The sequence below is a fragment of the Colias eurytheme genome, chromosome 8 (assembly GCF_061535395.1).
Source record: "Colias eurytheme isolate Ceu_HAF_F1 chromosome 8, ilColEury1 Martin Lab GWU primary, whole genome shotgun sequence".
NCBI lineage: Eukaryota > Metazoa > Arthropoda > Insecta > Lepidoptera > Pieridae > Colias > Colias eurytheme.
Genome location: NC_142987.1, coordinates 10,613,808 through 10,628,689, shown reverse-complemented (window position 1 = coordinate 10,628,689; position 14,882 = coordinate 10,613,808). Strand labels below are relative to the sequence as shown.

Sequence of the window (14,882 nt, the reverse complement as noted above, 5' to 3'; positions counted from 1 at the left end):
ATAGTCCTTTTTATTAATTTTTCCTGTAGTCGCGGCTACATATAATATCAAATATGTAAAGACTGCGATTTGGCTTTCTTTTGCATCCATAAAATCTATCATTTATCGAGTATAAAAGAGCTGCATTAAAATCTGAACTTTTAGGAGCGCAATTTATCTGCGTTTCGAACACATCACATATTATGACAGAAAATTGATCAGATGATAAGTTAATACGTAAATTTTTGATTCATAACTATTATTCATATAGCTTTATGTCTTACCACTGATCTACCCCTAAAGCTTATAGTCTAAAGCGTATATTCGTTAGTCGTTCGTGTATACCACGCCTTACCGGGTACCATTTGCACACGCGTCGCTGGCAACGTTCAATTTACCGCTTCAGTGTCCGCCATCATAGCGTGGAAAATATTTCGCGCCGAATGAATTAAATCTACCGTGAGACGTTATGAAAAACGACGCTTCTGCGACCTTTTATCAGTGGCATATTTAGATTGAATGTTAGGTTGATTGATAATAATTGTGATAAATAGTTTGGTAATAGATGTTCCAATTTAGGTTCAGTAGGTAGGTACGTTAGATAGGTGGGATCGTAATGTATGTAGTGCTTTCAGACTGCGTTGTTTATCTACATTTTATGCGCTACTATTGTTGTATCTGCTATTATTGTAATATTGTTAAATTGATTAATTTAAAAAACCTACAAACAGCTGAATAATCCATACTAATATTATAAATGCGAAAGTAACTCTGTCTGTCTGTCTGTTACTCAATCACGCCTTAACTACTGAACCAATTTGCATTAAATTTGGTATAGAGATATTTTGACACCCGAGAAAGGACATAGGATAGGTTTTATCCCGGAAATCCTACGGGAACGGGTTTTTCTTTGAAAACGCGGGTGAAGCCGCAGGCGGAAAGCTAGTAATTCAATATAAGTTTATAAAGAACCTATCTTTGTATTTAAGTTGCTGACACACATTTGCATATTACCTATAGGTATTCACTCCTAAAGAAATATTTTATACAAAAACTTTGGGGTTTTTGATGAACTGCAAAATATTATAACATTTTATTGATACTTAGAATCCGTATTTCTATCAAACAAACAAAAAATCACCCTAGATTCATCATATTAATTACCACTGATTGAAGCAAAATCAAGATTACTATAGCAAAGCCAACTTACACTGCAGTAAAAACCGCAGTCGTATCGGATCCGGGCCAGATAATGACCGAGGACCGCAAATCGATTAGTTGTTTCTGTTTATCGAGTGTGAGCCGATCTGTGGTTTACTCATTATGGCGGGAATTGAGGACAATCTTTGTAATTTAAATGTTTTCTTTTAACTATGTATATGGCTTATATTGCAAAGATTTTACAAGAACGTAAATATTTAAACCTTTATTCATCCATATTGTACAACTTAAAAAATTGACTGCCTCCTCGGTACTGCGCGTAACACTGAGGGGTTCGATTCCCGGTGGAGACGAAGAAAAAAAAATGTCTTGGTCTGGTAGGACACAGAAGGCTGATCATCTACTTGTCCCTAAAGAAAATCGATCAGCATGCCATATTTGCAGCACTTTATTAGATTGGTTATTGAGAGAGAAATCAAGATAACAATAATTATTAGAGAATTACGAAAGCTCGACATACTAATCAATATCTATCTAGTTATCTAATGTCTTGTGATCAGATTACACTTCAATAACTTTTACTGTAATAAGTAGCAGTATGTATTATCTAGAAAGCCTATTTAGATACAATTCAAAATTGCTATAAAATTTCTTAAGTAGTAACAATTTGATATCTTATAATATGTAACTAAGTATCCTATTGTTATTTGTTAATGTTTTTTTTTTTGTTTTAATATGTATATAAAGTAAAGTTATAAAGTAAAGTTATACCTTTATTTAAGAAGGGCGATCAAGAAGACTGTAACAATTATAGACCTATCTCTATTTTACCAACATTAAGTAAGGTATTCGAGAAGTTAATATTAAACCAATTGAGTAGTCATTTTGCAAATAATAATTTACTGCACACCAAACAGTTTGGTTTCACAAAGGGGCGCTCAACCACAGATGCTGGAGTTGCACTTCTAACACATATATATAAGGCATGGGAAAACTCAAAAAATGCTCTAGGGATATTTTGTGACCTCTCCAAGGCATTTGACTGCGTTGAACATTGTACTTTGTTACGTAAACTTAATCACTATGGAATTAAAGGAAAAGCCCAGAACCTCATAGCGTCATACCTGCATGATAGGATACAGACTGTAGTTGTTAATGGAGAACGTTCTAGCGGTGCGTCAATTAACATTGGTGTTCCACAGGGGTCAATTTTAGGTCCCTTCTTGTTCTTGGTATATATCAATGATCTTCCCTATTATTTGCAGGATAGGTGTGAAATAGTTCTGTTTGCAGATGATACCTCATTAATTTTTAATGTGGATAGGCATGACCCAAATGTTGACGAAGTGAACAGTGCTCTTTTACACATATCTGAATGGTTTACTGCCAATAATTTATTATTAAATGCCAAAAAAACCACTTGTGTTGAATTTTTACTTCCTAATGTAAAAAAGTTGAACAGAGATATTACCTTGAACGGGGAGGTATTGCATCCTACTGAGTCTACTGTATTTCTAGGGTTAACATTGGACGAGAAACTACAGTGGGGAGCCCATGTCAACACCGCTGCAGGTAAGCTCAGTTCTGCTGCATATGCAGTCCGAAAAATAAGGCATCTCACCGATGAAGATACGGCCAGATTGGTTTATTTCAGCTACTTTCATAGCATTATGTCCTATGGAATTCTACTGTGGGGCAGGGCTGCAGATATAGAAACTATATTTATCTTACAGAAAAGAGCCATTCGCTCTATATATAATTTACGTGCTCGGGACTCACTAAGAGATCATTTTAAGAATACTGGTATCCTTACTGTACCATCACAGTATATATTTAATAATATTTTGCATGTACACAAAAGCTCTGACTTACACACAAGAGTAGGAGATAGACACGATTATGGCACAAGGAACAAGAATAGAATTGAAATGCCATTTTTCCGATTAGCTAAAGTTAAAAATTCATTTATGGGTCAAGGTATACGCTTATACAATAGAATTCCTCATAATATTAAAGAGTTTAGTAGTACTAAATTTAAAACTTACATAAAAAATGTACTAGTTCAGAGAGCGTACTACAGTATTCAGGAATATATGGACGATAAAGACCCATGGAGGGTTGTCGCGTAAAAACCACAGGACAGTTCTTTGGCATATTATGTAGTTAGGTAGATATAAGTTACATATTATGTAAATTTATTGACATTATTTAAAAGAGCAACTATGGAGTTTCTTGCCGATTCTTCTCCATAGATACTGCTTTCCGAATCGGTGGTAAATGTTAAAATACTATGTAATGACGATTCGAAAGTGCTACTAAATAGTAGTCTAATTGAATAAATGAATGTTTGAGTTTGAGTTTGAGTTTATATTGTTGAGTCACTTTTCATATGCCGGCCTTATATTGTATTTATATTTTTTTACCCAATAAACGTTTCAATTTTGCAATTTAACACAGCAAAACAATAGAAAGTGTCGATTTGTCCTAGTCAATATGAATTAATGATTGTTTGTCGGTATGCAGCAATATATTATGATAATGTCAAACTCGACGTTCAAACTCATTTGTATTGAATACTACATGAATGAGAACGCTTGAAACACAATTACTCAATACCCGATAGATGGAATTTGCAAATGTAATATGACGCGTTGAAGGAACTACATTTCTACATGATTTCTACATATTATAAATTGTATTTCTATAAATGATATAGTCAGATTCATGAAAATTATGAAAAAAATATACCTACTTAGTGAAGAAAAATACGCGAATAAAAGTATTGTATTGTCACCGATTATCAAAAAAAGTTTGAATTGAATCTGGCCATGTAAAGTGGGCCAAAATCATGCCTTCCGGAGTCGATTTCATACAAAGTTTCATAGAAATGTATTTTACGTCTACACTACTAGGTATTAGATATATACTAGATATATAGGTAAGTCGGTAGCACTGTTTAAAACAACATTACAAAAAGATTTCTCGCTGTCGTATTTTTTATCATACATAAACAACATAGCTTTACACACTTTTAGTAGAATTTCCGTCTTCATTAGAAGATACAGAATATTATACAAAGAGATAGAATGTAAAATGCATGAAAAAGTAAAAAACAGCAAATTACCCATTGGTAAACTTGTATCAGTAAAAATAGCAAAATACTTGTAAACTCGTAACATTTAACTAGTTTCCTGTTACAAAAACGTACTTAATAATGAGCAAAAGCATCAGTAGCTTCATATTAAGAAAGCCATTAAAGCACTCGTTAATTTTTAGTAGCACTAAGCGGGAACATTAATTGTTTAGCGGCAACACTGGGAGCTTGTGTCATTAGCGCTAGGCGTTCAAAACTGCACTTTGTTATTGCATAGACGTTAATAGCAAGGGATGTGTTTGTGTCGATTAAAATACCATTTATTTTTCACATACGCTATTTTATTGTAAATATTCCTTAAGCTTATAGTGGGCAAAGATATGTTTATTGTTTGTTATGGATGCGAGCTCAAAACTACCAAGCTGGTTGAGGAAAATTTTCAGCACCATTTTAAGAGTATTAAAAAGTTAAAAGAGTCCGTTTTTTGTTTTAATTGGCTACCCTGAGCGATTGCCTAGTTTTGTAATGTGGTATTTATGAATTAGAAGCTTAATTTTAAAAAAATCTGCTTTCCGGGATGACTCAATAGGTCTCATGATAATTACATAATAACATGATAATTTTTTTGTACTTTGACGCTTCAAAAGCGCTAAATAATGTCTAGTTTAATAAATAAATGTATTATTATTAATAATTTTTGTTTGAGTTATAAATCTGTGATGAGGATTACAGCATGCTCAAGACAAAATAAAACGTAATAAAAATGTCAATGGCCTTTATCTGTCAACTGTCACATAAAAAGTGTTGGTTTTTTTCACAGTTTTTTTACAGAAAATATAGAAAGATTCGGCGACACGTGAAATCAATTTTTGCACGTGACGTCGTCTATAATTTGGTTAGGCGCGGATTTCCAGAGGTTGAATTTTATTTCTGACTTTCAACTTGAAAATTACTGTCCTATGTGAATAAAATACTATATTCATTTTTATTTACAAATACTGCGATGAAATAAATAGGTTACCTCAAAATTACCTCTAGAAAAATATTCAATCTACACGATAATAATATGGAATTTATTTTTGTTCGTTTGTCAATCAGCTTTCCCATAGCTATTTTATAGAGTGACATAAGCTACTTTTTACCGCTGTAAAACATCTTATTGAAATGGGAATTTCCTTTGAATAGGTGGTCCTAGCCGCGGGCGAAAAAACAGTAGCTTATAAACTATATCAATACTACTAGAAAAGTTAGTAGTACAATTATAAGCTCTAACAATAGTTTTCAATTTTTTAGTAAAACTAAAAACCTGGGGCCATCCCTAGTTCCACGATTTACAGCATGTCTCGTAGCGGGGGTGTGCACCCCTATCGAGGAAGCAATATCAACAAAATACACTCATTACGTCCTCGTGTGTGCAATTGAACAGCAATTGAACAGTATGTACTGTTACTTATAGTAGGTACCTAGTACCTACCTATTGTGTATGTGTGATCGTTTTTACTTTGGTTCGAAATTCGAATATTCAGTCGTCGATCCTACAATCCCTACATAGTATATAAAACAAAGTCGCTTTCTCTGTCCCTTTGTATGCTTAAATCTTTAAAACTACGCAACGGATTTTGATGCGGTTTTTTTTAATAGATTGAGTGATTCAAGAGGAAGGTTTTAGTATAAAATTTATTAGGTTTTAGACAAAGCGGGCGAAGCCGCGGGCGGTAAGCTAGTAAATTATAAACGACGATTCTATTTTGAACTCTCTATTTTGATCTTTGCTCACGTTGACTAAAATTTATTCAATTGGATACTAAAATCATTCTTAAGAACCACGCTATCCATTTGAGAAAACAGAATTAAATCAGTACAGTAATTTTTGTATTTATAGCGAATAGACAGACAGACACGACGGAGGACTGACTCATCAGCTGTAAATAGCTACATTAATAATTAACATGTGAGTAGGTATGTGACTATGTTTTTGTTTGGTTATATTATGTAAATTTTATCCCTTATAAACCATAGAACCGCTGAATTATTTTGTATGACTTAAGTTAAATAATATAATAAATGTTCCTATCAATTAATTATGGCCGATCAATTTTACTTTGGTTACATTCCTAACATTATATTAAACACAAATTAATAACAGATTCAATATAATAATACTATACCTATCCGATGAACATTAGCCGAAACCATATCTAAGTTCTGCCAATAAAGTCAATCATGATATCAATTTGCCAGTTCACTATTAGAGGTATATTACGAATACACAATGATCAAGCACAATGTAGATTGACAGGGACGGACTTAAGGGAATCGGAACAGGGCTCTCAGAGCCTCATAACATACCTACCTACTTTATTAAAAGTTGGTTAGTTACCTACATTTATAATACGGATTTCAATTATTTTCGGTTAGCTGGATTAACTTAGAATAGGATAGTAAGGATTTTTTATTTTTCAAAAATTACAATGTATGGTAGGTAATGGTAAGGTACGGGGTACCGTGGTTGAGGCGAGCATAAAAGGTTGTAATAAAGAGAGTCAATTATTGACATCGACAAAATATGTGGACCATTTGCACAAAATACATATATCTGTTAGAAGAAAACCTTTAATATTGTTGTACAACCAACAAATTATGTTTGATGAGCTTTCCATTTATTACAATAATATCTAAATCAACAATATTTTTTTAAATAATTGATGTGTTTAAGGTTATCTATACTAATATTATAAAGAGGAAACGTTTGTATGTATGTATGTATGTATGTATGGTTTTCACGCATAAACTACTGGACCGATTTTGATGAAATTTGGCACAGATAATCTTTAGACCCTGAGAAAGAAAATAGGCTACCTTTTATTGCGAAATATGTACCACGGGCGAAGCCGGGGCGGACCGCTAGTAATATTATATTTGCACGGATAAATATCTCAGGCCCTATCAACTCGCTGTAAGCCGCCTCTGGGCTAAGTAGCTGGAACAATTAAGTGAACATGAGCTATTTTACACATAATACAGTGCAGTACCATAAAGGATAGGTATAGGAAATTATCTGAAATCTGAAAATCTACATTGGTATCTGAAACTATACATTGGTAGGTAGAAAAAGCAAAATTCAGAACGAAAATATTTACAAAGTGTACATGTCCATCGTCGCACACAACTTCAGTTTAATTTCTGCCAAACATAAATAAAAACTTTTCAATAAAACAAACTTTCAATTTACAAAAACTCATCTAAATCGGATCATCTATATACGATCTGCGATGTCACGAACGAACAAGTTAAACATTTGTTTCTTTAAGCGTTCTTTTATTAATATTAATTTTAGAAAAAAATAAAGAATAATTCGAAAGTAAAATGTATCCTGCAATAAAAATACATACTTAATATTAATAGAATTTACCTTACGATAAGTTTTAAGGGTTATAAATATTATATTGAAACTTACAAAAAGCATGTATACTTGTATGTAAGTTTCAATACAACGTCAGCATGTAACTAAAGTCCTGCATTAACTACATGAATGACTTTAATCCAGTCCACGTTAGCATTGTAATTAAATATATCAGTATCAACTGAATAACGAACTCGCCCCTACAGTTTGTGGTTTGAGGTCAGATTTTACAGTACTATTGGTTCTCGATTTTAAAGTTTAACGTCATTTTAGTGTGTACTAAGAGACCACAAGAATCGTTAATATTGTTCAATGTATGATCTTTCTTAGCAAGTTGCTTACCTATATAATATTAAGAGATGAGAAGAAGCAAAAGGCTCTCCATTATGACTGCCATAAGAAAGTAAATCAATATTCAATGTAGAAATTGCTTAGTGATAATATTGAACATTACATTTATTAACTACACAAATTATGTCGGAAATTTGAGGCCAAATTGTAAATTGTAATTCAACTTTTCCTAAACATATCATATGAGTTTCATGAAAATTTTAAGATACGATACAAATTTGAGCATCACTACATAGTATAAAACAAAGTCGCTTTCTCTGTCCCTATGTCCCTTTGTATGCTTAAATCTTTAAAACTACGCAACGGATTTTGATGCGGTTTTTTTTAATAGATAGAGTGATTTAAGAGGAAGGTTTTAGTATATAATTTATTAGGTTTTAGACCAAGCGGGCGAAGCCGCGGGCGGTAAGCTAGTGTATAATATAGTTTAGTTTAATATCATTTAGATTATTATAGACAGTGAACAGCTAGTAGGGGCATCTTAATATCACATTCCTAGAGCAAGGAGCAACCTCATTAGGCAACGTCCGGAACTCAAATTGAATGAATAAATGACGTTTTGGAGGTACAAATATTTCAATGATCCCTCTTAATAGGACCAGGAACAGGGATTGTCTGATTGCGAAACTTTAAAGTGACCCACTAAATAACATGTTAAATTAGAATGGAAATGCCGAGCAAAATGTTTAAATAGTAAAAGGTGTTTAAACTTTAAGGTATACGTGCGTGTTAAATGTTAGAATGAGTTTAATATTTGTTTGCATATTTTGTACAGAGAATTGAGATTAATAATTATTAAATACATACTTAGATAGATTATAGAGTAATCAAAATACACTGTAAACGCTACATAGGTACGTGCAGCCTCTCAAACTCTACATATGTGGTAACTCATTAAAAATATTAAATCTTCACTCAATTCTGTTTCATTTCATTTCACTTTAATTTACACAACACTTAAAATATTATTAAATTATAAAACACCGTAAGTCTCAGTGGACGCGTAAAACACACCAGACGTGTTGCCAGGATTCGTATACCCAGCTATCGCCACTTCATTCCCTGCACATTTACCACTAGCAAAGTCTCTGTAAGAATCGCACCTCCACGCCAAAAACGACCCTGGGTTATTTATGCTATAGGTCCAATATCGAACGCAAGACTTGTGGCTGCATCTCGCTGCGTCCGACTCACCATAGCCCGGAATAATTCCAACATGACAATGCGGTTGTACCTTTCCGTCGTTTAAAAAGAAGTCGATATCAGCCAGGACGCTCGTAGTGCCCAGACCACCAGCGTTACAATGGAAAACTTCCACGTAATCTGCAGCCCCTGACCGTAGTTGCTCTTCTATCAAACTATTAGAGAAACAAGGACCAGCTGGATCGATACCAGTGATTCTCCACACTTTTTCTGCTGTCAAATCGAAATAAATGAAACCAGCGTATCCTAGAATTTGACTGCCCAAGCTGTGACCAATACAATGAATGTTTAGGGACGGGAATCCAACATTTCTGAAGTCAGCTAGTACTTTGGCTAGTGCTTTTGCTATGTAGTAGGAATAGAAGACTGATCGCTCATAGCTCTTCCGATTTCCTTCTCTTGATGACGTGTATATAGAATGGTCTATTATAATGAGGTAGACGTTAGGAATTTGTTTAAAAGATTGTCTTATAAGTTCTGGTGCATTTCTACTGATATGCGACTTATAGCCCGGTACAAAGAACTTGATTTGTCTTGTTACGTCCAAGTTATAATATCTGGTAATTGAATCAACAGCATTGTTTATTTTGTAGCTAACGTTAAAGTCGTTTTGGAAATCATAGAAGTAGAGTTCTGTTTCGCTGACGTCTTGGTCAAGCTTTTTGCTATGGTCACCTGAAAAATGAAGGTTTCATTTCGCTTTACCACCACAAATATTATCTTACCACCGAAGATCTTAACTTAGTATGTAATTAAAATGTAAATTTTATTTGTAAAATTTATGAAAAGAGGGCTCCAACAATCTCATAGCACTGAGACTTGAAACTACGAAATCTCCATGCAAAATGTCTAAATTCTATAAAAAGCCAAAAAATATGTATATAAAGTACTAGCTTTCCGCCCGCGGCTTCGCCCGCGTTTTCAGAGAAAAACCCGTTCCCGTAGGATTTCCGAGATAAAACCTATCCTATGTCCTTTCTCGGGTATCAAAATATATCTATACCAAATTTCATGCAAATTGGTTCAGTAGTTCAGGCGTGATTGAGTAACAGACAGACAGACAGACAGAGTTACTTTCGCATTTATAATATTAGTATGGATTATGAACAATACAATTTAAACAATATAATACACGATTTATTACATAAATTTATTATCATCTCTGACGTTTCCGGTAAATGTAAACAAACAAAACAATTCCATTCTTATAACGCGATTGTTTCAACTGAAATCTTTATTACAAAGAAAAATTCTTGGAATGTTTATTCGATATAAACATTCCAAGAATTTTTCTATCTTTTTAATTATTTAAATTTATGACAGTCATCGTTTTTACATACCTTTAAGCAAAGCACAATTACTTTAACAGTTTTCTTGTAAGAACTATCTATCTTTAAAAGCTCTAGATTAGGGAGAGTTTATTAGAGACTCTAATACTAATATTGTGTGCTTACTATTTAATATTTATTATTTAAGACTTACATGTAATCCACTTTGAGTACAGGACGTTCTTGAACGGCCCATAATCGGATTGCCAATTTGCATTCACAATTACAGTAAAGGCACAAATTAAAAATATAAATAATGCCATTGATAGGCGTCCGGCCGTGTCAACGGTCAAGAGATAAATGAAATATGTTATATGCGCTTACGCATCTGTTTCGTAATAATATCCTAATTATTTTCTTCCTCTATCGATTTTATTGGTATATGAATATGTATGATCTACAAATACGACGTATTGGCTTGTTCGTGAATATAAGAGCCATGAGACTAACGTGAGTAACTTGAGTTCCTTCAACAGCCCAATTTGGAAGTAAAATATACAGTGATTCAGACTATTCATATATGTATTTTATAGTCAATAGTGTTTTTAAGAAGATATATAAACTGGAAACGTTTTGTTTTTATTTTTTGTTACATTTAACAGATTCTTGATTATTGGATCGTATTTTTATACGTTGTTCTCCAAACACACTAATCACCTCGGAGTAGGTATAGAAATAAGATAAATACCAACTGTACAAAAGATTTCATTAAAATCGGTAGAGCAGTTTCAGCGGTTTATGGTTAAAAACATTGTAATACGAGAATTTTACATTCATTTAGGTTTAATTATTAGTATGTATGTATTAAAATTAAGAATTACCGATCGATGTGTTACTAATTCATAATCTTTTATATTCATTTCAAGTTTATTATTGAGACATTCTCTCGTAAAATTGCCAGAAATAACATTGAGTTACATACACCCACATTTCCTTTTTACGTAATTCACTTAGCACTTGGACAAAAGAAAATAGTTCTCAGAAAGCTATTATCAGTTTGGGAATAGGGTTGCCCCTTTCGTATTTATAAAGAGGATTAAAGTACTATAAATAGATACCTACTAATGTAATCTATATAATATTATTATAAAACAGATCATTTTATTTGAAACAGATAGGTACAGCTCTGTAGCTACCTATCTGTTTCAAATAACAATGACTTATTTTAAATATTAATTATCAACTCCTAAAAGATTAATAGAAAATTATGTCATCTGGGAGTTCCTAGAATTTGTTCTTAGAGAAACTTAAGATGCATGCTTTACTAAGAGGGGCTTGTTAAACTTCAAGGCTTTCAAAGATAATCTATTAGTATGATAAATTCGAAAACAACTGTGTCAAGCCGTCTGCCTTTTAACAGTTCATGCGTAGAATCAATGTAGGTATGTACATGTCAACTACACGATATAAGTTTAATAAAAAATAAACCTTCAAGATAAAATAGTTTGCACAAATATTCCAGATTTTACGAAGTCAAAGCGATCTTGTTTGCAAGTCTGGAAACTGTAAAATTCTTCACGAGCTTTTTACCTTTAGTTAGAAAATAACGGAATTTCCTAACCCTACTCAGATGAAGATTAACGAGAAAGGTGTCGGGGCGCGCGAAAAGTCAATTAAAAACTTTTATCGGCAGTCCGATTAAGCCAGTTAATTACTAGTTGGAAGGCCGATTATCGGACGTTCCTGTTTTATTCTGTTTATCTAAAAAAGGCCAGCAAAGCTTCTAGAACCGTTCCTCCCTTTATCTTAATCCTTGACGCTCTCTTTTATTGTTTTTGCTCTTTATTTGAGTGATTTCGTAATTTATCTTAATTAGGTAATTTATACGCTTAGGTTAGATTGGGTATTGTTTTTTGCGTATTATAAATGAGATTTTTATATCTACACTAAGTATCTACACTAATATTATAAAGAGGAAAACTTTGTTTGTTTGTTTGATTGTAATGAATAGGCTCATAAACTACTGGACCGATTTTAAAAATTCTTTCACCATTCGAAAGCTACATTATCCACGAGTAACATAGGCTAGGTTTTATCCCGGAAATCCCACGGGAACGGGAACTATGCGGGTTTTTCTTTGAAAACGCGGGCGAAGCCGCAGGCGGAAAGCTAGTATTTAATAATGCTGCTGATGTAGGCGAATACTTAAAAGGTATTTAAAATTTATAAATAACTAGCTTTCTGCGCGCAGCTTCGCCCGCTTTGTAGGAAATTTCACAAATTAAGAAAAGCTATCCTCAAGAACCACTTTACGTAGTTTTGAAGATTTAAGTATACGTATTATACCTAGTATGTAGTGATTATGGGTGGGTATGTAGCCTTCTTTGGTCGAAATTTATTACCTTTTCAGTCTTACAAAGTTACAATTATTATTCTGTTTAGTAAGGTGTCCTATAAGGTCGAAAAGACGACGCGACCCACGGTTAGGATGGTAAGTTAAAAAAATAATCGTCACATTCACAACTAATGGTAACTACTACCATACAAATATTATAAACGCGGAAGTTTTTAATTGGATCAATGGGTGTATGGATGGATGTATGGACGTTTGTTACTCTTTCATGTAATAATAACTATTGGACGGATTTGGATGAAAATTTACATTGATCTTGCAAGCGGGTTCGTGCGCGGTAAAACGTTCTAATTAGATAAACTATGGGTGAAATGAATGTGAAATTTATTTGCCCCATACGCCGTAAGGGGACAAGTCACAAGTGCTTTAGTTTTTATATGTACTAGCTGATTCCCGCGGCTGCATTCATGTCTTAAAAATCCTTAAGTCTGTAAAACTTTACAGGATTACATCGAAGTAACAATCCTGTAAAGCTTTACAGACTAAAGAATTTTTTGTTGATGCTTTTAGATTCTACTATTTTATTTGAAATTTTTGACAAATATTTCTTATTCTGTGTCGAATTTTTGGTGATAAACTATGAAATATCTTTATGTAAGCTTTGAAAATAAATGTTTCCGCGGTAAATAAAACAAGTGGTTATATTATTTCTTTAATTCAAAATAATCACTACATAACTAGTATAAAACAAAGTCGCTTTCTCTGTCCCTATGTAGGGACATTGTATGCTTAAATCTCTAAAACTACGCGACGGATTTTGATGCTGTTTTTTTTAATAGATAGAGGGTTTAAGTATATTAAGAGAAAGGTTTAAGTATATAATTTATTAGGTTTTAGACAAAGCGGGCGAAGCCGCGGGCGGTAAGCTAGTATAATATAATTCAATGAAGAATAACTACAAAAGGCTCGTTTAGTACAAAAAAAAAAACAAACTATGTTTAGAACTTTCAATAATTCATTTATTTAGGTTTGCTTGCTTATATATACATCTTGTAAACAGTTTACAGGTAGTTTTATTGAAAATAAAAAGCTTGTGTTGAACAAAAAATTGTAAATGTTTTCCTGAATAAATGAATAAATAAATAAATAAATAAATAAATAAAAATCTATTTTCTAGGAACACAAATCAATAGATATATTTTCTTTACTATTTTTACTAGCGCCAGTTCCTCTCCTATCTAATGCAGAATAAATTCATATGCTTTTAAATTTAACATTAAGGATGCAGAAACTATCCATTCTGATGATATGAGCATATTATTGCTACATTGATCTCTCACTAAAACTACAGCTATCACTATCTGAAGTTTTTAATGTCTTTTTTTTTCTATAATCTTATTGTTGACGCATATATTTAATTCTGGGGCTTACAACTATCTATTCTAAATAACTCTGAAAAAATTGTGTGGATATTTGCAAGTTTTAAAGTATACGCTAGTTACTGGCGCTAGTCACGCTTCCACTTGACTCTCACCCAATTCCCACTACGATATAGTTTCATACTGGGGGAAGTATTTTGCCCCATAGTAGGCAATATTCACACTTTTAATTATTTTACCAATTCTTAACACTTTTTCTGGGGTCTTATCCATTTTCAACAGTCTTATTCTGAACATTTCATAGTCTTATTTATTTATTGAAGTGAAACTTCTTCATCGGGGTTGGAAAAAAATTTAGTGTAACATTTTTCCGTTACGCGCCATCTTTTTCTTATCCCTACCACGCGTGATTCGACGGATTTCTGTAAAGTTGCATATAGTAAATTATTTTTTGAAAAATAAGGCCATAAAGAAGTTTCACTTCTTACGTGTGTACACTAGTACACGCACACATTTTTTTATTTCTTCATCTTATTTCTACTTTCACACAAGCTACCTCGCCCGGCAGTTATCTTGAAAAGTCCCATAGCGTTACAAAATTTTGTGCTAGCGCCATTGAGATATACATATGGAGACGACACCGCCTACATCACTTTACTCCGCTCAACATACGCCATATGGCGTAACTGCA

General features: G+C 33.0%; 1 protein-coding gene across 1 annotated transcript; it reads right to left on the bottom strand.

Moving 5' to 3' along the window:
* Nucleotides 1-8,850: 8,850 nt before the first annotated feature.
* LOC149906768 (pancreatic triacylglycerol lipase-like) lies at nucleotides 8,851-10,827 on the bottom strand. Its single transcript, XM_090104324.1, has 2 exons — nucleotides 10,674-10,827; nucleotides 8,851-9,866 (listed from the first exon to the last, which is right to left on the bottom strand). The coding sequence occupies exons 1-2, from the start codon at nucleotides 10,780-10,782 to the stop codon at nucleotides 8,962-8,964; spliced, it is 1,014 nt and encodes a 337-aa protein (XP_089960450.1). The 5' UTR covers nucleotides 10,783-10,827; the 3' UTR covers nucleotides 8,851-8,961.
* Nucleotides 10,828-14,882: the final 4,055 nt, after the last annotated feature.

Coding starts and splice junctions, on each gene's coding strand:
- LOC149906768 (XM_090104324.1), bottom strand. CDS start 10,782: ATGGCATTATTTATATTTTTAATTTGTGCCTTTACTGTAATTGTGAAT. Junction 9,867..10,673: donor GTACTCAAAGTGGATTACAT/GTAAGTCTTAAA, acceptor TTCATTTTTCAG/GTGACCATAGCAAAAAGCTT.